Here is a 21,644-nt window from a genome sequence, read left to right as displayed (position 1 = left end):
TGTGCCGCGCGCTGTAGGTGGCGCTCCAATACACCGCGCGGATAAGTGTTTTTGACCGCGCGCCCAACCCGTTATTGCGCGCGCGCCGTTTTTGCGCGCCCGCTGGAGCGAGCCGCCGCGTTGCGCGCGCGCTAAAAAGGCCTATTTTGCGGCGCGGCGCTAGTTTAGCGCGGCTGTTGAAGATGCTCTAAGGCAGGAAGCAAATCTCCATCCCAACCATCCCAGGTTGCTTCTGGGATGAAGAAATGAAAGATTGACAGGAGGTATTGCTACTTTTATTATTAGATGTAATTATTACAAAATACAAAAATTCATGCTGTCTGCAATCAAGTTATTGGTTTTCTCCTAGAATATATGTGTATTTTCTCCATATCTTCAAGAAGCTTTCTGACGGGCTGATTCTCTCTTTAGGGCAATTGTTCTCCTTGAATACAACCATGGATGGCTTGGTTGGAATGGTGTCCTGAAGCCACTATTCTCGTTACCTGAAGCTCAAATAAAAGTGGTCTTGGTTACCATTGGACTCATGATTTTCGTTCATTCTTTGTGTGTGAACTTGGAATTTGTTTCAATTTGTTTCAGGAGTATTACATTAAGAAGGTCTCCGTCTGTGTGGAGCTTTGTCTTTCAGGAGTTAACTACTAGTTACTTGATTGTAACTTGAATATTCAGACAGAAATTGGTTCAGTCAAGAGTCACTCATGACGTTAACTACGTGGTGATATGCAAACGCTTCCGTCGATTCAACCAGCAGCCAGAGTTCTACGTGCTGAAATTCAGTCATGGTTTGGTTAGTTGCAAAACGGGAACTTGTAACGTAAACTACTATTGTTATTCAGATTTCATTATGAGATACAACAATCGTGAAACCCTGCCTTTTGTTTATGTGATAGGCCCGGTATACCGGTGCGTTCCACAATGAAGAACTCCAAAAGTGTGTCCCGTGTTAAAATAGGTCTAGCGTGTCATGTACACGTACTTTGTACGTATATAATTGTATTTGCTGATTGTTATATATAGAAAAACGTGGAGAGGCTTTGCCCCACGGGAAACCCTAAACTCTATTCTCAAACTTGGTTTCAGAGCCTACCCTAGCCGCCGCCACCTCTCCTCCCCACCGCCGCAGTTTCGCTGGGCTCTTTTCCCTTTATTGTTATTCAGATTTCATTATGAGATACAACAATTGTGAAACCCTGCCTTTTGTTTGACAATACAATCTATCATCATCAATATAAAAAGACCCAAAGAGGCATATCTAACATATCTCAGTCATTAAATCAGGTAATCCAACGACTCAGCATACTTCAATGGTGAGCTCTCAACACGTTTAGCATACAATTAATATCATACCAAATATTAATTTGAGTGTTACGAATTTACTAGTACTAATCAGTATCCCAAACCGACGAAAAATGGCTCTTGAGGACGCGACTGGACCGATTTTCAATCGCCGGTGCCAAAAAAACGGCTGAAGGGGGCGCGGCTGGAGATGCTCTAACATTCATCTGCCAAACGCAGCCTCGGTTTTGTTTTTGAGCAGCCTCAGTGGTTCCCTAAAAACGCATCGTGTTCTTGAGAAAAAAAAAAGTATATCTGGGCCCGAAGTTCCGGGACGCATCTCCAAGCCCGAACACCAGCCCAGATGGCGCAGCCCACGAGAAACCCACCCAGCCGGCCACCACGACTGACTCAACCCAACCCCAACCCACCCCACAGCCACTCCTCTTCTTTCCCCTCACCTCCCCCCGTCCACGCCGCAACGCAACAAGAGAGAGAGAGAATCAGATCTTGGCGGACTCGAATCCAATCCAATCCAATCCAAGGCGGAGGTCGAGATCAAAGCCACCGGAGATGAAGTTCTTCTCGGCGTTCGACCCGTGGCCGGTGTTCTTCCGCCGGGAGTGGGGCCGCACCTGGCCCTTCCTCGCCGGCTTCGCCGTCACGGGGACCCTCATCACCAAGATGACCGCCGGCTTCACCGAGGAGGACCTCAAGAACTCCAAGTTCGTCCAGGCGCACAAGAACAAGTAGTCGCCGCCCGCCCGGCCCGTCCGCCGCCAGGTATCCTCCCCTTCATCCTTCGATCCGTCCTTGGGTAGATAGATGCATCCGTGGATCTGCCGGCTCCTTGTTCTCGTCGTAGATCTGGGGTAGAGGGGGTAGAGGGGCGTTCGATTCGCCTTCTCGCGCACGTAGTATATGGCTGGTGACGGAGTCTTGATCGTTGGTCGTCAGAAGGGCTGCGGCGATTGCGGGGAATCGGTAGAGCCGTTTCGGATCTGGAGGAGCATGAGGGAGACGCAGCACGAGGTGTCTGTGTTTGAGAAATGCTTCTGTGATTAATTGAGCGCTGCATGATCCGTGGAACCTCGGATCACTTGAACCGATTAGGCAACGGATCCGCAGTGTGAGTTGACCCTAGTAGAGGAATGGGCATCAATCTGTGGGATGAGAGGGGAAGGGGGTGCATGAGGCGGACACAACACGATGGTTTTCTGTTGAGAAATGGTACTGTAATTTGTACACTTCCATCAATACTCCAGAATCTTAATTTGTGCATCCTCTGTTATTCTTTAGAAACTAAGCATACAAGAGAATTATTGTTTCAGCAGCTAAGGGCTATTTCTGTTTTGTAAGCTGTAGTGACGCAAAAAGGATTCAATGTCCCTAGTATCTTGTAGCCTATGGCAGAACTGCCTGACCCACTGATGACGATAGCACCCTTGTTTCGGAGTTATCTCTTACCACATTAACGATTTAGAGCACTACCTTCTACTACTGTTTATGTGGACACTCTAGCTCTTTTGCTACTATGATGTTGTTATCTTATCCTGTGTTCACTCTGGTCCCATTTTCTTAAATTATCATCATTTCTATTTAGTGTGGAGAAAGTTCAGTTGGTAAACCAACTGGCTCTTTATATTATAACGATTGCTTCTATATACCAAAATATAACAAGTAGATGATCTTCCTTGTGCCAAAATACTGGAATGCATTGAGACGTATCTTGCTACATGTGAAACTCTGTTTGGTCTTCTATATATATGATGAGCCTTTCTGTAGGATTGAACTGTTATGATCATATGAATATATATACCTTGGTTACTGCAGGGAATTTTAGCTGTGTTGATGTTAAGAGCTTTCATTTGTAACTGTTAAAATGTGCAAATCACTTTGGATTAATTCTTGCTGTGGCAATGAATACCTATGACTGCTATCAAGTTTGCCCTTTGTAGTTTGCTATCAAGTTACTGAATGCTCAACATTACTCTACTGGCAGGTCACAGGGGCAGCAGCTGAGTTACCGGCATGTGTCCTTGATGCGGCGAGCCAATCCCCACCCTCACTATTGTGATTGAACTTTCTGTTTTTTGTTCGAATCCAACTGCGTGCATTTTTGCCGCTCTGGTTTGTAATGTAATAAGCGACATTTGAATCGTCGAATCCAAGAAAAAAACCGGCTTCGGATAAAGTAGCTGCCATGGGTCACTCTGTCTATGCACAATGAAGACGCTCTCTGTTTCGTTTCGCAGATCTGTTACCGTGTGTGCTTCGCTTTATTCCAGTGTTTGTTTTGGTAGTCGATGCCGCTGATTACTGCCATTGGTCGTTAAGAGCATTTACTTGCTTACGCTGGTTGAATCTTAATTACTGGATCTCAGGAAAAGCTTGATCAACTTGATGATCTCCAATCAAGTTCAATTCTGCTTGAGTTTACGATTGTCAAGTAAGTTAATTTCTAGTCATGCCTCCCAGGCGCCCATGCATGGAAAAGAATTTGAACACTGCAAATAATGTAGCCATATGTTTCCAAAATACATGAAGTGTAAGGTATGTACCTAGTCTATCCAAGATACAACTATGGCCGTTGTTTGTTTATGAACTTGCTACTTGCTCCCTTTGTTCCAAAATAGATGACCCAACTTTGTACTAAAGTTAGTACAAAGTTGACTTTAGTACAAAGTTGAGTCGTCTATTTTGGAACGGAGGGAGTAGGTGTTTAAAATTTTAAAACTTATAGAGCGTCTTCATTGTGTCAATTTGAAAGACCAATCACATTACTCATACTACATCTAGAAAAAGGTGCCGATACTGTGCGGTTATGCACTCCTTGTGGTTTACAATAATATTAGTACTAGGCTACAAAACATAGGCAGAGTTGCCCGCTTGCATCCTCAACAAGGTGAGCCACTTCTTTGTGTTTCTTTTTTGCCCCATACACAAGAGCCGGGTTTCAATATCATCAAATAACGAATCAACAGTATATGAGTAGCAAGCATCCATGCGCAACGAAAACACACTTACCCTAGGTGTTCAAGGTTTCACTTACACGGCTAACAGTGAAATTGTCTGAAAATAAAGATGGAATAAGCAAAAGCAAGACGAGGAGGTAGTGAAAATTAAAAACTTTACATGACTACCCTCAAAAAAAGAAAACTTTACATGACCACCAAGCGGTCAGCAGTTTCCACATGTCAGCAAAAAGTTCATCCCATTTTTTCAAATCCAATCCAACCAATTATCTGTAACCAGATCAAATACACACAGAACACATTCAAGAATGCTAGTCAGGGGGGAAATACACATGGTAACAATGTTCAGAAAGAAACATGTATCTAAAGAAGCTATGCACGCAAGTGCTAGTAGCTTAATGGAGTATCTATTTGCCTTCGTCACCTAGCATAATATGAACTTCCTGGATTTATGTGTTGGTTCTCATTTTCTCCCATAGAATAGTCAGATTCTATTTCCTGAACACCGGTGGAATCTCCACCTAGAAGGCTCTCTCCATCCGTCTCCACGCCCACTCGCACCCAGGGATACATTGGAAGCTTTCTCAATCTACCGAGCTCATTAGCAACCTCTTTCATCGAGGGCCTGCTTTCACCACACATATCTAGGCATTTCTTTGCTAGGTCTGCAAGTCCTTTCAGCAACTCCATGCTCTCTTGTTCTTTCACGTGTTTGACCAACACTGCATCAAGATTATTCTCCTTCATGGCAGATAGGAAAGTCGATGATAAGATCTTTTGTGTGCCAGGCCCTTCAAGCTTTAGTGGCAATTGGCCTGTGAGGATCTCTAAAAGGATAACTCCAAAGCTATACACATCGCTTTTAGCTGTCAACTGACATGTTTGCAGGTATTCAGGATCAAGGTATCCACACGTACCTTGAAGTATTGTGAGAAATTGCTCTTCGTCAGATGGGGCTAGTACCGAGGCTCCAAAGTCCGATACCTTGGCCATGTGGTTGTCATCAAGAAGAATGTTGGAAGTTTTTACATCACCATGAATAATAGGGGGAGATGCATAGGAGTGTAGGAAACTGAGTCCTTCCGCTGCTTCATGAGAAATCCTTAAGAGATTGCTGAAGGAGATATGTGATGATCGTTTCTTTCCATGAATATACTCGAAAAGTGTACCATTTAGAACAAACTCATATACTAGAATTGGAACCTCCACCTCAAGGCAACAACCTAAGAGTTTCACGATGTTCTTGTGATTGATTTGGGATAAAATGAGCAACTCTTGGCCAAATTCTTTCTTTTGCCTTTCATCAACTAATGCACATCTTTTAATTGCAATTGTCATGTTGTTCTTGAGTATCCCTTTATAGACCGTTCCGTGACCTCCTTTTCCAAGTATTCTGGTACTGTCAAAGTTGTTGGTAGCATGTATGAGCTCAGCTTCTGAAAATATAGTAAAAGCAAGACCTTTCTCATGTTTCATCCTATCAAACAAAAGCAACCCTCCATGTTGGCGGAAGTACTCCCGCTTAACTTTTTCCAAATTTCTCTTCTGGATTATCATTTGTCCCCAAAATACCATGAGCATAGCAATAACGATGGCTCCAAATAATCCCGATGTAACTCCTGCATGCATAATGATATGGGATGAGACAACTATTTTAGGGGGAGAGAGAGAGAGAGAGAGAGAGAGAGAGAGAGAGAGAGAGAGAGAGAGAGAGAGAGAGAGAGAGAGAGAGATTTAGTTTTACTATTTACAATTTTCTTTTTTGACATCAAAGTGAACGGGACACAAATAATTAAGGTCTTGGTATATTTCTCATGTCCAAGTCGACACCCCGATCCTCATCAGTGTCATATAAATATCATAACTACCACCATGAATTAGACAATAGGAAATCTCCATGTACTTAAAGGTCAAGGGATAAGAAAAAAAAAATATTTTAGCTAGATGATCTCATTTCTATTTGTGTTACCTAGTATTAAGCCGATATCAGCACTGCATGTATTGCCTTCCAGTTTTCTTCCTACTCGACAAGAACAACGATATCCTCCAATTGTATTGTGGCAAGTGCCTCCAGGAGGGCAGGGGTTGTCGTTACTACATTCATCGACATCTGCAATAAGATGAGCCAAACTAATATTATAATTTTGAACATAGTAGTAACCTTTCTACATGTGTTCAGAGTGCAATTTTATTGGCAGTTGTGTGTATACACATTCAGTATGAAGATAGTCCACCAGTTTCTTCTTTATAATGTGTTTTTTTTTCTAGAAGTCAAACTTTAATATCTTGACCTAGTTCATAGAAAACTATCAGTGACTAAATACTAAACAAATAAAATATGAAATGTAATTCATGATAGATCTGATAATACAGATTTTGTGTTGTAAACTTGTCAAAGATAGAGAAAGTTTGACATCCATCTTAGTATAAAAAAAGGATGGAGTAATTCCCCAGTAGATTACCGTACCTTGGCATCCACCGGGGAGATAAGCATTGCCTTTGTACCCCTGCGAGCAGTTGCACATATAACCGTAATCATTGACGGAATCCACGCACACGCTGTTGCTGCTAAGGCATGCGTAGGTCGTACTCCGTCCTGCGTCGTCGCATGACTTTGCATCTCTGACAGCCCAATCAACTACCATGGGCACCCGCCCATGGTACGTGTCGTTGAACGTGGTGTTGTCGACGTACGAGGTGCTGAAGTTGAAGGCCGCGGCCTCCATGAGCACCGCGTAGCTGCACCGGTTGAACTCCCAGATCTGGCTCGTGTTGACGGAACTGGAGAAGTTGGTGTCGTAGTAGTACATGCGCTTGGGTATCATGGTCTGGGAGCAGCCCATGCCGGCGCAGGACCCATCCACCAGGTCCGACAGGTTGCGGCACGTGGCGACGCCCATCCCCTGGTACCCTGTGCCGGCAAAGTCCGACATGATGCCAAGGGCGTTGCACCAATGACCGTGAACCTGTTCTCGGCGTCGGAGAGCCGGTAGACGGAGGTAGGCCCTCCGTTCTGGCTCTCGTGATAGCCGAGATGCTCCATGCTCCTCGTGGAGTTGTTGTAGCAGAAAGCCTCGATATAGTTGAGCACCCGGGCGGTGCTGTGGGTCAGGGAGATGTAAAGCACCTCAAAGATGGCCTTGAACGGCTTGGGCCTGAGGGCGCCATCTCTAACCTCGCAGCTGAGGTCGAAGACTTCCGCGAGCGAGCAGTTGGGAATATTGGGATCGATGCCGAACGGGAACGGTATCTCGACATCGCCGCACCGCCTTCGACAGTTTGAGCTAGGATCCGCGGCCCGAGAGGCATGCTGTGTACCAAGAAGTATGAGGCCAAGAAGGCCGAGCTGCAACGAGACATGCATATTCTACGGCTGGAGATCTACAGCAAAGTAAACGACACTGTCAATTATTATTTTTCGATAAAGGGCGGTTCGTTTCAAAGACAAGATTACACACAAGCGTGGAGAAGATGATATATCTAGTCTAGAAAACATATTACGGCATAGAACTCACCTGATATATCTTGGGGAAGCCGCACGTATCTTGGAGGAGCTGCTCTCTCGAGAAATAATTTGTGCTTGCTCCGGAAGTCCCTCTGTGCTTGTGTTGTGAAGAAGAGCCAACGGTAGCAGGTAGGCGCACACGACGACGACGACGACGTAGAGCTCTCTTATCTTAAACCCGCGGCAGGTCGACTAGTCAAAAAGTCAACACGCACGCAGCTACTTGCATGGGCAAACGGCGGACTTCTCTTTTTGCAAAAGAATAAGCGGAGTGGAGCGGTCTCAGCGTCCAAAAAACGGTTTCCCACTGACGTCCCTGCCTCTCTTGGCCGTCCAAAAGCTTTGAGATTCGTGCACTTTTTTTAGCGCCTGTTGATGTTACATTCTGAATTTGCGCATGGCGGGCCTCTCTTTTTGCCTGACGGCGCCGTGGTAAGCCGAGGCAGGTCACATTCCGCCAGCCTGGCCATGGTAAACCTCGTGAGATGGGAGTACACTACTAGTTACAAATTTCTGTTTTGGTTTCATTATTGTTGACTCACGTTAGGTAGCTAGGCACTCAAAGGACGTTCAAATGATTCCTCTCACCGCACGTGCGGGAGCATGCATTGATTGCATTCACGCCCAATGGGCGCACTTGCGTTTTGACTATGTACTTCCTCCGTTCGAAAATACTTGTCGTAGAAATGACTAAAAATGGATATATCTAACACTAAAATACGTTTAGATACGTTCATTCCTTCGACAAGTATTTTTGAACGGAGGGAGTATAAGCGAGTAGTAGGAAATTAGCACGTATTCATGTGTGCGTTCTTCTGAAACCAGCAGCACACAGGATGCGGGCCAACTGGATAAGCCCGGCCCAAGGGAGAAGTCAGACGACCACATCGCTTTCTTTGCTTTGCTATTTTGGTTTGCTATGTACTATCACGATCGAGCTGGTGGGTGGAGACTGAAGCCACTAGAGGATGCCAGGATATATATACTTGTACTCCCTTTGTTCCTAAATATTTGTTTTTTTAAAGATTTCAAATGATCTACCACATACAGATGTATATAGACATATTTTAGAGTGTAGATTCACTCATTTTGCTCCGTATGTAGTCACTTGTTGAAATCCCTAGAAAGACAAATATTTAGGTACGGAGGAAGTATATATGAGCTTCAACATCTGCATTGTGTTTCTCAAAAAAGAAAAAGATAACGATTGATGATCTCCGTAGCTACTCCTTCATTTGGATTTATTAGGCCCCATGTATTTTGGATCAAACTTTGATTATCAAAATATAATTTATACATGTTACGAAATTAACAAAAGAAATCTTACCATTAGAAACTTGTTTCAAACATTAATTATTATGGTGTGGTTTTTGTGGCATATAACTTATCTTTTTCTAGCTAAATTGTGGTCAAAATTTGACACAAAGATATGATGGGGCCTAATGGAGCTTTATGGATTGCCGAGATCTGTTTAACAGGCTTGAGGTCATGGATTTCTGCACAGTAACATGCATGTAGGGATGAATCGCAAAGCAGTGAGGACAACTGTCTTTTCTTTGGTTATTTTCATGGGATTTTTGGATATATTATAAAAGTATAGCAGAAGTACAAAACACTTCAAACATAAGAAAAATTACATCAAGGTTTCTGGTCCACCAAATGACCAATACGTCGCCCCCCCCCCCCCCCCCCGCGCGCGTATCGGAGCTGGCATGACCTTCTGATGACAACCCTAAGTCCTCGTACACGTGCCCCTAAGTACGAACACCCGAAAGACGTAAAGTTGTCATCATTGAACCCTAATTAGATCGAGCTGAAGCACGTGGCACCAGATCTCGCTGTCATGTACACATCAAAAGAAATCTTGATCTCCCCACCCTAACAAGACGGCAGTATCTACGTTGGAGCTCCGTCAATTACATCCGGACCAACCCACTTGAGGAGGATCCTTGCCCAAAAAACAGCTCGAAGATGAATTACGGGCATCCGCGGAAGCGTGGCAAGTTCCTAGCCGGCGCGAGAGGGGTAGGGGAAAACGATGAAGTGTATACCTTTAATTCGTAATGGTTAATGTACGGAAAGTTCAAATTTAAACCAAGCATCGATCACAATTATATAGTAGTAACAACTAAACTGCATACAAAAGACAACCCTTCCAAAAACAAGTAATTAACACGAATCGGAAACAAGTGCCACATCCAATTTTTTTCGAACTATTATAATCTACTTAAGCCACAACGAAACTAGGCATATAGAGACAGCTAAGTATATATCTAAATGACGAGGTCGGCGTCGGTCACAATCGATGAGCTTGAGTTCGCCTTCTGTTCCTCCGTGTCGCGGGCCGAGGCTTTGGATAGGCATTCGACCAGCGCCTCCCGTGCGCTGGCGCACGCCGCAGCGTCCTGCCTCCTGCGGCGGTTCCTGCCCCCAGCATGTGGCGGCCATCGTCTCGAGCCTATCCCTGCATTCGGTGTTGGCGTAGTTGAAACACTTGATGATCGGGTCGTCGTCGATCACGGCTCTCGGCAATGAGTCAGGAGACGAGCACGGCGATCCGTTCCCCGCGGCGATGGCCGATGGTGTTGCTGTTGCGCTCTCCATGACGACGAGAACGAGAGGTGGGTGGTCGTACTACTTACGAGAAGGACTATAGGCGTGAAACTGTCGATGTCGTACGTACGTATTTGTGTGCTCTTTTCCCTGCTATTTATGGGCGCAGGAACGTGCTGTATATATGTAGGTGAATCCGACTGGAACTAGCATTAGTTTTGGTCTCGGAGACTATTTTTACCACGTGAGAAAGAGTAGTTCCTTGCAGAGTTTGTACGGGGAGGTGTGCACCGCAGCCCCGCCACCATCGTCCCGCACTTGTCCCGCCTAGTGACCCTGCACGGCACGGCATAACAGAGCCCACATGCCCGGCAACGAAGCCTAGCTCCGCCTCCATCGTCTAGCTTCTGCACTTCTCCCGCCTACCGACCCTGCACCGTTGGTCATAGACAAAGGACGGCCCACCGCAGTGGAACAAGGTTCCTTCTACTTCCGCTGCGTTGACGCCTCTGTTGACACCTTTGACGATGCTGCAACGACTCGTGCAAGGTAAGTGGCAGCGCTGCTGCGACGCAATGGAGCATGGCTGGGCTGCCGGGGCATCATTGGTGTCGCAAAGGAGCATTGCCAGTCCATCGCAGCATCACTCAAGGGGGTCGTTGCTGCTACTCCGAGAGCTCGCCGAGGCTATAGCCGTAGTCAATGTGTGGCAATCTCATCGGCATTTGGCTGTGATCTGACCAGCGGCTGCGTCGTTGCCACCCGGGGATTGGTGTTGGTTGCAAGCACAAGCTGGTGCTGCAAGCCAATCCGCTGTAGCTCTCACCAGAGCTACGCGTATGACGTGGGGAGCAGGGATGGTGTGTTGCAGCATACCTGATGGCCGAATACGCTATAGTAATGATATAGTGGGGACGTATGAAATACGCCAACATCACCACTATTTGTGTGAAACCAGGACATGGTTTGAGTTTCGACTAGTCGGGTGCTACTTGTGATCCTTGTTAGTAAATTCCCTGAAGAGGAAGGGACGATGCAGCACTGCGGCGGTAAGTATTTCCCTCAGTTATGAAACCAAGATTATCAATTCAGTAGGAGAACCAAGCAAAACTACATAGAATAAATACTCGCAACGCAATGCGTAGAAGGGTTGTCAATCCCGCCAAGGAATTGAAATATGATAAATAGATAGATCGATAGGTGCAAATAAAGTAAAAGCAAAAAAAAAACTCAGCGAGGTATTTCTCTTGAGATAATAGCATACGATGGGTAAACAAATTACTGTTGGACAATTGACAGAAAATCAAATAATTATGACGATATCCAAGACGATGATCATGTATATAGGCATCACGTCCAAGATTAATAGACCAACTCCTACCTGCATCTACTACTACCACTCCACACATCGACCGCTATCCAACATGCATCTAATGTATTAAGTTCCAAAAGAAAACGGAGTAATGACTTAAGAGCGATGACATGGTGTAGACAAGATCAATTCATGTAGGAATAGACCCCATCATTTTATCCTTAATGGCAACGATACATGTGTGTCATGTCTCCTTCTGTCACTAAGATTGAGCACCGCAAAATCGAACCTATCACAAAGCAGCTTTTGCCATTGCAAGATAAATCAATTAAGTTGGCCAAACAAAACCGAAATATGAAAAAAAAATACGAGGCTATAATACGTATGTATGGCAACAATAGCAAGATGACATGATGTAGAAGGGATAGATCCAATCAATAGGAATAAACCCCATTTTTTTATCCGTAATGGCAATATTACAAATACGTGCCTCGCTACCTTTCTATCACTGGGTGAGTACACCACAAGATTGAACCCATTACATAGCACCTCTCACATTGCAAGAAAAATCAATCTAGTCGGCCAAACCAAATCAATAGATCAAAGAGAAATACAAAGCTATCACTAGTAGAAAAAGGACCTAATATGAGACACATTAGTGTCGGTTTGATTTTAAGCCGGCACTAATGTGTCCATTAGTGCCGGTTCCAACGGCTAGGCAGGCGGACATCATTAGTACCGGTTCGTTGGCAACAATTAGTACTGGTTCATGCTACGAACCGATACTAATGATGTTGTATCAGGCCGTGGGCCCCAGGAACTCCTTTAGTACCGGTTCATGTCATGAACCGGTACTAGAGTTTCTTATTAAGCTGATTTTTAGTCCCACCTCGCTAGGAGAGAGGCAGTAGGAGCTGTTTATAAGCCGTGAGTGCAGAGACAATGGAGAGGTGCAATGCTCACCTACAGCTTGCTTAGCTTCAACCTTTCGGAATAGAATAGATTGCACGGAGCTGTGTGCAGTGTAGTCTACCCTGTTCCGAAAGGTTTGAAGCTGACTAACGAGCATTGCGCCTTTTTTTAATAACTTATTAGAACTCCGGACTTCTTGTGTCACGGCAAAAATTGGCACTTCATTTTTTAAACTTATTACAACTTCAGACTTTTTTGCGTTCAGTACGCACCATTCTAAGCCACGTCATCAATTTTCAACCCTTTCTAACAGGAAGAAGAAGAAGAGGAAGAAGAGGAAGAAGAAGAAGAAGAAGAAGAAGAAGAAGAAGAAGAAGAGGAAGAAGAGGAGGAAGAGGAAGAAAAAGAAGAAGAGGAAGAAGAAGAAGAGGAAGAAGAAGAAGAAGAAGGAGAAGAAGAAGAAGAAGAGGAAGCAGCTTCGCCTGTTGCAGCATCATCGTGCACATCGTCTGGTTCCTCTTGATCTTCAGTAGCATCACCGTATTCAGGGGGCACATAGTTGTCATCGTATTTTTCTTCTTCGCCGTCTTCCATCATAACCCCTATTTCTCCGTGCCTCGTCCAAACATTATAGTGTGGCATGAAACCCTTGTAAAGCAGGTGGGTGTGAAGGATTTTCCGGTCAGAGTAAGACTTCGTATTCCCACATATAGGGCATGGACAACACATAAAACCATTTCTGCTTGTTTGCCTCAGCCACTTCGAGAAATTCATGCACGCCCTTAATGTACTCGGAGGTGTGTCTTGAACCGTACATCCATTGCCGCTTCATCTGCGTGCATTATATATAATTAAGTGTGTCAAAAATCATTACAGAACATCATGAATAGATAATTAAGTGACCAAATTAATAGAAGTTCATCATCACATTAAAACCAAAGTACATACATAGTTCTCATTTAACAACATAAAACTCTGTAGAGCATCTAAATTAATTAAACCATACATTGAAACTATGTAAAACATTTCAATGCGAAAACAAATGCGATCATAATCGCAACCAGTGTAATAACTGATCCAACGGCATAATGATACCAAGCCTCGGTATGAATGACATATTTTCTAATCTTTCTAATCTTCAAGCGCATTGCATCCATCTTGATCTTGTGATTATCCACGACATCCGCAACATGCAACTCCAATATCATCTTCTCCTCCTCAATTTTTCTAATTTTTTCCTTCAAGAAATTGTTTTCTTCTTAAACTAAATTTAACCTCTCGACAATAGGGTCGGTTGGAATTTCCAGTTCAACAACCTCCTAGATAAATAAAATCTATGTCACGTTGGTCGGCATAATTGTCATAAACAATAGATGAACCAATAGTTATGAAAAGATAATATATACCACATCCGAATCATAGACAGGACGAGGACCGATGGGGGCGGATACCAAAACCATCGCACTATATAAGATGCAATAATAAAAGTAAGAAAATTATACAAGTATCTATATAAACATACAAGTAAGAATTTTTTTCCTTTCAGAAAGAAGATAAGAACAAGAGGCTCACCACGGTGGTGCCGGCGACAAGATCGGCGCGGGCGATCGATGGCGGTGAAGATGGGGACGGGACGTGACAGACCGCTAAACCTAGACAAATATTGAGGAAAATGGAGCTTGGAGGTCGAGCTTGGAGAGGAGAAAGCTTAAGTAGTGTGCCTCGGGCATTCCATCGAACACCTCGTGTGCATAGGAGTTGAGCTAGAGCACCACAAAGCTCTCTCCTCGCTGGCCACGAAAAACAGAGCAGTGAGAGTGCTCTACTCGCGGGCGAGGGGTATATATAGGCAATTAATTGGTCCCGGTTCGTGGCTTGAACCGGGACTAAAGGGAAGCCTTTGGTCCCGGTTCAGGCCACCAACCGGGACCAATGGTGGTGGGCCAGGACCAAGGCACATTGGTCCCGGTTCGTCCCTCCAACCGGGACCAAAAGGTCCAGACGAACCGGGACCAATGGCGCACGTGGCCCGGCAGGCCTCCGGGGCTCACGAACCAGGTCCAATGCCCCCATTGGTCCCGGTTCTGGATTGAACCGGGACTAATGGGCTGACCCGGCCTGGACCATTGCCCCCTTTTCTACTAGTGTGACCTCCCCGCCCTAACAAGACGACGATATCTACATTGGAGCTCCATCAATTACATCTGGACCAACTAACTTTAGGAGGATCCTAGCCCAAAAAAACAGCTTGAAGATGAATTATGGGCATCCGGGGAAGCATGATGAGGTGGGGGGAAATGATGAAGTGTATTCCCTTAATTCGCAATGGTTAATGTAAGCAAAGTTCAAATTTAAACCAAGCATCGATCAAAATTATATAGTAGTAACAACTAAGCTACATACAAAAGACAACCCTTCCAAAAACAAGTAATTAACACAAAGTGAAAACAAGTAGTACCACGTCCATATTCATTTTGTGCTGACATGGGACTGATGCCCTTAAGACCATCAAGAGTATATCCAATAGCGGCACGGTGCTTCTTTAGATTTTTCAATAATTTCTTTTCTTCATGCTATGAAAGGTTAGCACTAATAATAACAGGGTATATCTTCTTTTCATCAAGATAACCATATTTCAAAATGTTAGATAATTGTTTAAGCTCAGACACGGGATCTCTCTTGGGTGGAGGACGATCTCCAAGGGTTTCAACAGGCAAATTGTGTTTCAAAACAGACATTTGGTTAAAATATATTTCATCTAATTCTTTTCTTTCATTCATAAATATACCATTCTCATGGTCTAGCAAATATTATTCTAAAGGATCGACATGAGGCACGACAATAGTAGAAAGACCAATAATTTCATCCTTACTAGGCAATTCTTTATCATGGGGTTGTCTATGAAACTTAGAGAAATTAAAATCATGAGACACATCCCCAAAACTTACAGTAACATTTTCTGTCTCACAGTCTATCTTAGCATTAATAGTGCTCAAGAAAGGTCTACCAAATATAATGGGACAAAAATCATCTTGTGGGGAACCAAGAACAAGAAAATCAGTAGGGTATTTTATTTTCCCATACAAGACTTCAACATCTCTAACAATCCCAATTGGTGATATAGTATATTGGCATGCTTAATAGTAACATCATTATCTTCTATCTCAGCAGGTGCAATATCATTCATAATTTCCTGATATAAAGTAAAAGGAATTGCACTCATGCTAGCACCCACATCAGATAAACCATGATAGCAATGATCTCCTATATTAACAGAAACAACATGCATGCCAACAATAGGTTTATGTTTATCTTTAGTATTGGGTCTAGCAATTCTGGCAGCTTCATCATAGAAATAGCTGATTACGGCGTTGCAGGCGGCGGCGGCGGCTACTGTGGTGGGATGACGACGGGCGTGACCAGGGTCATGGAAGGGTGAGGAGAAAACGTCGGGCTGATTTTTTCTTTAACGAGGGATTCATGAGGCTGAGATGGGCTTTCCTACCGATCAAGCCCAATCAACAAGAACACACCAATTTTTCTATCGGAGTAGCGTCCCTCTAGGACAACAGGCCCATTGAGCGAGAGATGGGGTGCTAACGGAGATCAGATGACCAGAAATGTTCAGATAAGAAAAACGGACGGCTAAAAATGCAAATCGCTGTGAGGGCTCGCTTTATGCTCGGTTATACTGTCCTAAATGACGATCGAGCTAGTGGGTGGACACTGAACACACTGGTGGGTGGACAATGAAGCCACTGGAGGATGTCAGGATATATATACTTGCATATGTGAGCTCCACATATGCATTGTGTTTTTCAAAAAAAAAAAGATGTCGATAGATGATCTTCGTAGCTACTCCTTCGTTTGGATCTATTAGGCCCAATGTATTTTTGGGTCAAACTTTGATTATCAACATATGATTTATATGTGTTACAAAATTCACAAAAAAATAGTATCATTAGAAACTTCTTTAAAACAGTAAATTTTTGTAGAACACACACTTGAACCCGGATGGGCTGGGGATATCACTGTCCTTCTAACCATCCAACCACAGCTTGGTTTGCCTTCAAACATTAATTTAGTACTTCATCCATTTCACAATGTAGTGCATATAGAGAAAACTTTACAAACTTCACACTAAAAGTCAAACATTGCCAACCAAGTTTATAGAGAAAACTGTCTACATGTACACTACCAAACATGTACATTATAAAAATATAACTCACAGTGTATTCAATGATTTTTTTGGTATTCTAGATATACCTATTTTTCTCTATAAATATGGTCAAAGTTTGTAATGTTTGACTTTTAAAAATAATCTATCACTACTAGGGAAAATCTTATAGGCAGACGCTTACTAGTAGCGCGGGTTTATAACCCTCGCTACTGCTACTTACTAGTAGCGTGTGTTTTTACCCCCTGCTAGTACTAAGTTTATAGTAGTAGCGCGGGTTTATAACCCTCGCTACTGCTAAGTGGTCTCTACCGTGCCCCTCGGGATATGCCATAGTAGTAGCGAGGGGTATAAAATCGCGCTACTACTATCAACTTAGTAGTAGCGCAGGTTTATACCCCTCGCTACTAGTAAGTACAAGGTAGGTGAAATATCCATATACTCGGCCGAATCCCTCCTCTCTCCCCCACTCTCCCCCCTCTCTCCATAGGCTCTCCCATGGTGCTGCACACCTCCTCCTCCATGGCGCCTAACAAGTTCACCTCCTTGCATCGCGTGCCTCCTCCTCCATGGCGCCAAAAGAGGGAGGCCGCATCGCGCCACCGGCGTCCCGGAGCTCGTCGGTCTTCCCCGCATCTCCATGCCACCATGTCGGACCACCCCACCATCGGCGACGAGCCCCGGTGTGCCCTCCATCTCATTCCTTTCTTCCTTGTTTCTCTTTTTCCCTCTCCATGTCCCTCCGATTTTACTCACCTCCCATGTCCATGCCTGCGCAGGTCGTCGACATGGCAAATGAGGAGCTCGCTGCCTTGGTCGTGAAGATGACCCTCACACCGTCGTCTTGCTCTCCTCTGCAGTGGATCCGGTCCCTCTACAACAGCCATCGCTGGATTTAGTCTCCGCTGCCCGTCCGGACCTCCGGCGACCCTTGGCGTCGCTGGATCGAACCATTGACACCATTGACAGCATGCATGGGGTCGAGATATTTTTTTTTGGTTTTTGAAATTAATAGTAGTAGCGCGGGTCACAGACACGCGCTACAGATAGTTAGTAGTAGCGCGTGTCGAACCCGCGCTACTACTAACACACGTACTAGTAGCGCGGGATGAACCGCGCTACTACTACTAGTTAGCTGTAGCGCCGTAGTAGTAGCGCAGGCACCCGCGCTACTACTAGCTTTTAACCCGCGCTACAACTAGGCTTTTTCCTAGTAGTTTATAGGCACTACATTATGGAATGGATGGAGTATAGTATAGTTTGTGTGGCATATAACTTATCTTTTTCTAGCTAAATATATGATCAAAATTTGACACAAAGATATGATGGGGCATGATAAAGCTTGATGGATCACATAGATCATTTTAACAGGCTTGAGCTCATGAATTTCTGCAGAGTAACCTGCATGTATAGATGAATCGCAAAGCAGCGAGGACCGATGTGGGATTTTTTTTTTAGTTTGTCTAATCCATATCTAAATGTTTTTTAAGAATGTCACATCTAAGCTCCCACAACTATATAATGTAGCAACAAGAAATAAAAAAACTAGGACAAAAAAAATAGATCACAAACAGAGTGGACATCAGTTTAGATGTGACATAACTATGCCACATCTAGATGTGTCCTAGACAGACCCATTTTCTTTTGCTTTTTTCATCGGAGTTTTGGATATATTATAAAAGTTTGTCAGAAGTACAAAACACTTCAAACATAAGATAAATCATAGGAGTATCAAAGTTTCTGGACCACCAAATGACCACTCGTTGTTGTCCCTCCCATATCGGAGCCGCATGAACGATGACAACCGTAAATCTTCATAAACGTGCCCCTAAATACGAACACCCCAAAGACGTAAAGTCGTCATCATTGAACCCTTAAATCGAGCCGAAGCACGTGGCACCAGATCTCACTGTCATGCACACATCGAGAGAAATCTTGATCTCCAAGACGGCAGTATCTACGTTGGAGCTCCGTCAATTACATCCGGACCAACCAACTTGAGGAGGATCCTAGCCCAAAAACCAGCTCGAAGATGAATTACATGCATCCGCTGAAGCGTGACGAGTTCCTAGCTGACGCAATTGTCACGAGAGGGGTAGGGGAAACGATGAAGTGTATTCCCATTGTAGAGGTTAATATATGCAAAGTTCAAATTTAAACCAAGCATCGATTACAATTATAGTAGTAACAGCTAAACTGCATACAAAAGACGAACCTTCGAAAAACAAGTAATTAACACGAATCGAAAACAAGTACCACGTCCAAAAAATTCCAATTATTACTATATAGTCTACTTAAGACACAACGAAACTAGGTATATAAACATGGCTAAGTAGCTAATTAACAAGGCCGGCGTCGATCACAACCGATGAACTCGAGTTCCCCTGCTGCTGCTCCATGTCGCCGGCCGACGCCTTGGATAGGCACTCGGCCAGAGCCTCCCGTGCGCTGGCGCATGCCGTGGCGTCCGGCGGCGGTTCCTGCACCCAGCATGTGGCGGTCATCGCCTCGAGCTTATCCCGGCATTCGGTGTTGGCGCAGTTCAAACCCTTGACGATCCCGTCGATGTCGATCACGGCTCTTGACGACGAGTCGGGAGACGAGCAGGACGGTTCGTTGCCAGCCGCGATGGCCGATGGTGTTGCTGTTGCGCTCTCCATGACGACGAGAACGAGAGGTGGGTGGTCGAAGTACGTACGAGAAGAAGTAGCTAGCTAGGGCGTGACGGAACTGTCAATGTCGCGGTGGCCGGGATTCTATCGATGGTTTTTTCCTACGTAGTACGTATTTGTGTACTGTTTTCCCTTGCATTTATGGGCGCACGAACGTGCTGTATGTACATGAACTCGACTTGAACTAGTATTTGTTTCCGTCTCGGAAACTATTCTGGCAGTAGTTCCTTCCAATCCAAGCACGTAAAGTTGAATCCACCGACGACTGAGGTGGTTTTCTTACGGGAGAGCAAAGCCGTCTCGTCTTATGGAGCACGGATGCCCTGGTAGTCCACGGCGTCGTCACTCATGATTCGTCCCGGCCTGCTGCACAGTGTATCATGCATGTTCCGGCGGACGGAAATGTTTGGTTCCTGGTGTATATACACCCTATATGAAAAAATAAATTAGCAATTCAACAAAAAGTCAAAAAGAATATGAAAATATTTTTGAAATAAGCTTGATCTTCTATTATACTTGTGAGAAATTTTTCACAAAAATACAATCATCCTTTGATGTGGTGGCAGTTCTGGTGTTTTGCCTCGACGACATCGACGGCATGCAGAGGATCTGGGTTTCGAGGAGCACGGCGATGATCACCGGTCGACGCGCCACAGCGACAATGGCCTTGCCAACGGTAGGCCTTTTCTTCGGCTCACAAAGCCTTTATGGGCGATGGTGTCTCTTCGTCTCTGAAGATGGCAAGTGGCAAGGATGGCGGTTGCAGAAATCTAGTTCAATGGAGTTTTCTTGCAAATGTTTCTGTCCTCTCTCTTTTTCTATCGTGGTTTTCGTGATTTCATGTTGTAATATGACATCTGTTTAATGGTATATGAACTTTCTAAAAAAAGAGATAAATTTTTGGTCAAAATAGTGTGAATAGTGACCTATAATAGCAAATAAATTTTATCTTTTTTGCCCTGAAGTCAATATTGGATTTTTTTTTCTTGAAAATTTATATAATAGTGCAAAACAAATCAAGTTTAATCCAAACATACTTTACCATTTTTTACTTTTTTTTAATTATTAAAAAAATTCTCATATAGGGTGTATATACAATTAGGAACCGGAGTGTATTCCCCATCCCCGGCAGCGAAATAAAGCTGCGCTCGGTCAGTTTTGTCGTTTCCATGTAGTCCGGACAGCCAACAAAATGGATGCATCCATGCATGCTCGGTTCCTTGCTCGCCTCATCAAACCGAACAATGGTCCGAGGTCAAAATACAGAAAAACTCCTATGCAAACAAGTCCAAGAGTCCGCCTCCCATCTCCTCTTCTAGTGTAGGTTCCCTATCCGTGTCTGGCATGCGGTGGTCGCCAGGCTCGGCATGCAGGACCACTCGCCACTGATTTGGCGCCATGAAGACACGGTTCAAGATTGGTGGCTCAAGACGATAAACTCTGGAGGGCACATCAAGAAAACCGCTGCCTCTGTTCTGATGCTTGTCATGTGGGAAATTTGGAAGGAGCGGAACGCAAGAGTCTTTTGCAACACGGCTTCACCGACCACCATTATTGTTGCCAAGATCAAAGAGGAGGCCCATCTTTGGGCGTTGACGGGGGCCAACCACCTGAGTGAGCTTATGTCGCGAGAGTAATCTTTCTTTATTGCCGCTTTGCGGCTCTTGTCTTAACCTTTTCCTTAATTAATGAAAGTGGCAAGTCTTTTGCCTTATTTAAAAAAGAATACAGAAAAAAAAATAGAACGAGAGTGGTCGGCGCTATGATGGACCGCACGGCCGGAGCCTGTCATGTCCACCGGGGGATTGCGCGTGGCGGATGGGTGTGCAGGATGCCCTGCACGGCCGCTGCTGGTGGTGGTGGAGCCAGGGGAGTGGGGCATCCCAACGCCACGCGATTGATCGGAATTTCACTTGCAGCAAGAAGCGGTGGACATTGAGGAGGAGAATCACGAAGTTGGAGGGGACGAGTTCCAAGCCTATGAAGCTGTCGCGAGAGGAGTAGGGAAACATATTTATGTGTTTATTGAAGAGGCCTCAAAGTTTACCCTGCCCTTGTCGACCGCAGGGCTCCGTTTTTTGATATTTCTTTGAGTTTTGTCGTGCTCAGGAAAACGGAACGGGGCGGCTCGTCAAGATGAAATAATGTTCTTTCCACTTAGCCCTCGTACCGGTGGTGCTTCTAACAACGGCAGAGGGCGTGTGGAGGTGTGTCTCCGGCGGATCTAGCAGGATTTAGTCGGTGGTTTTCTTTGATGGAT

The 21,644-nt window shown here is 44.6% G+C and overlaps 1 protein-coding gene and 1 pseudogene across 1 annotated transcript; one reads left to right on the top strand and one right to left on the bottom strand.

The window, feature by feature from the left end:
* The first annotated feature begins 1,716 nt into the window (after positions 1 to 1,716).
* Positions 1,717 to 3,532, top strand: LOC123104974 (uncharacterized). Its single transcript, XM_044526932.1, has 2 exons — positions 1,717 to 2,061; positions 3,281 to 3,532. Exon 1 carries the CDS (start codon positions 1,852 to 1,854, stop codon positions 2,029 to 2,031), a length of 180 nt encoding a protein of 59 aa, XP_044382867.1. The 5' UTR covers positions 1,717 to 1,851; the 3' UTR covers positions 2,032 to 2,061; positions 3,281 to 3,532.
* A 941-nt stretch (positions 3,533 to 4,473) lies between these two features.
* LOC123085412 (wall-associated receptor kinase 3-like) lies at positions 4,474 to 7,634 on the bottom strand (annotated as a pseudogene).
* Positions 7,635 to 21,644: the final 14,010 nt, after the last annotated feature.

The sequence above is a fragment of the Triticum aestivum genome, chromosome 1B (assembly GCF_018294505.1).
Source record: "Triticum aestivum cultivar Chinese Spring chromosome 1B, IWGSC CS RefSeq v2.1, whole genome shotgun sequence".
NCBI classification, from domain to species: Eukaryota; Viridiplantae; Streptophyta; class Magnoliopsida; order Poales; family Poaceae; genus Triticum; species Triticum aestivum.
The sequence above is the reverse complement of the archived record's forward strand: the minus strand, read 5'-3'. Positions and strand labels throughout refer to the sequence as shown.

Coding starts and splice junctions, on each gene's coding strand:
- LOC123104974 (XM_044526932.1), top strand. CDS start 1,852: ATGAAGTTCTTCTCGGCGTTCGACCCGTGGCCGGTGTTCTTCCGCCGG.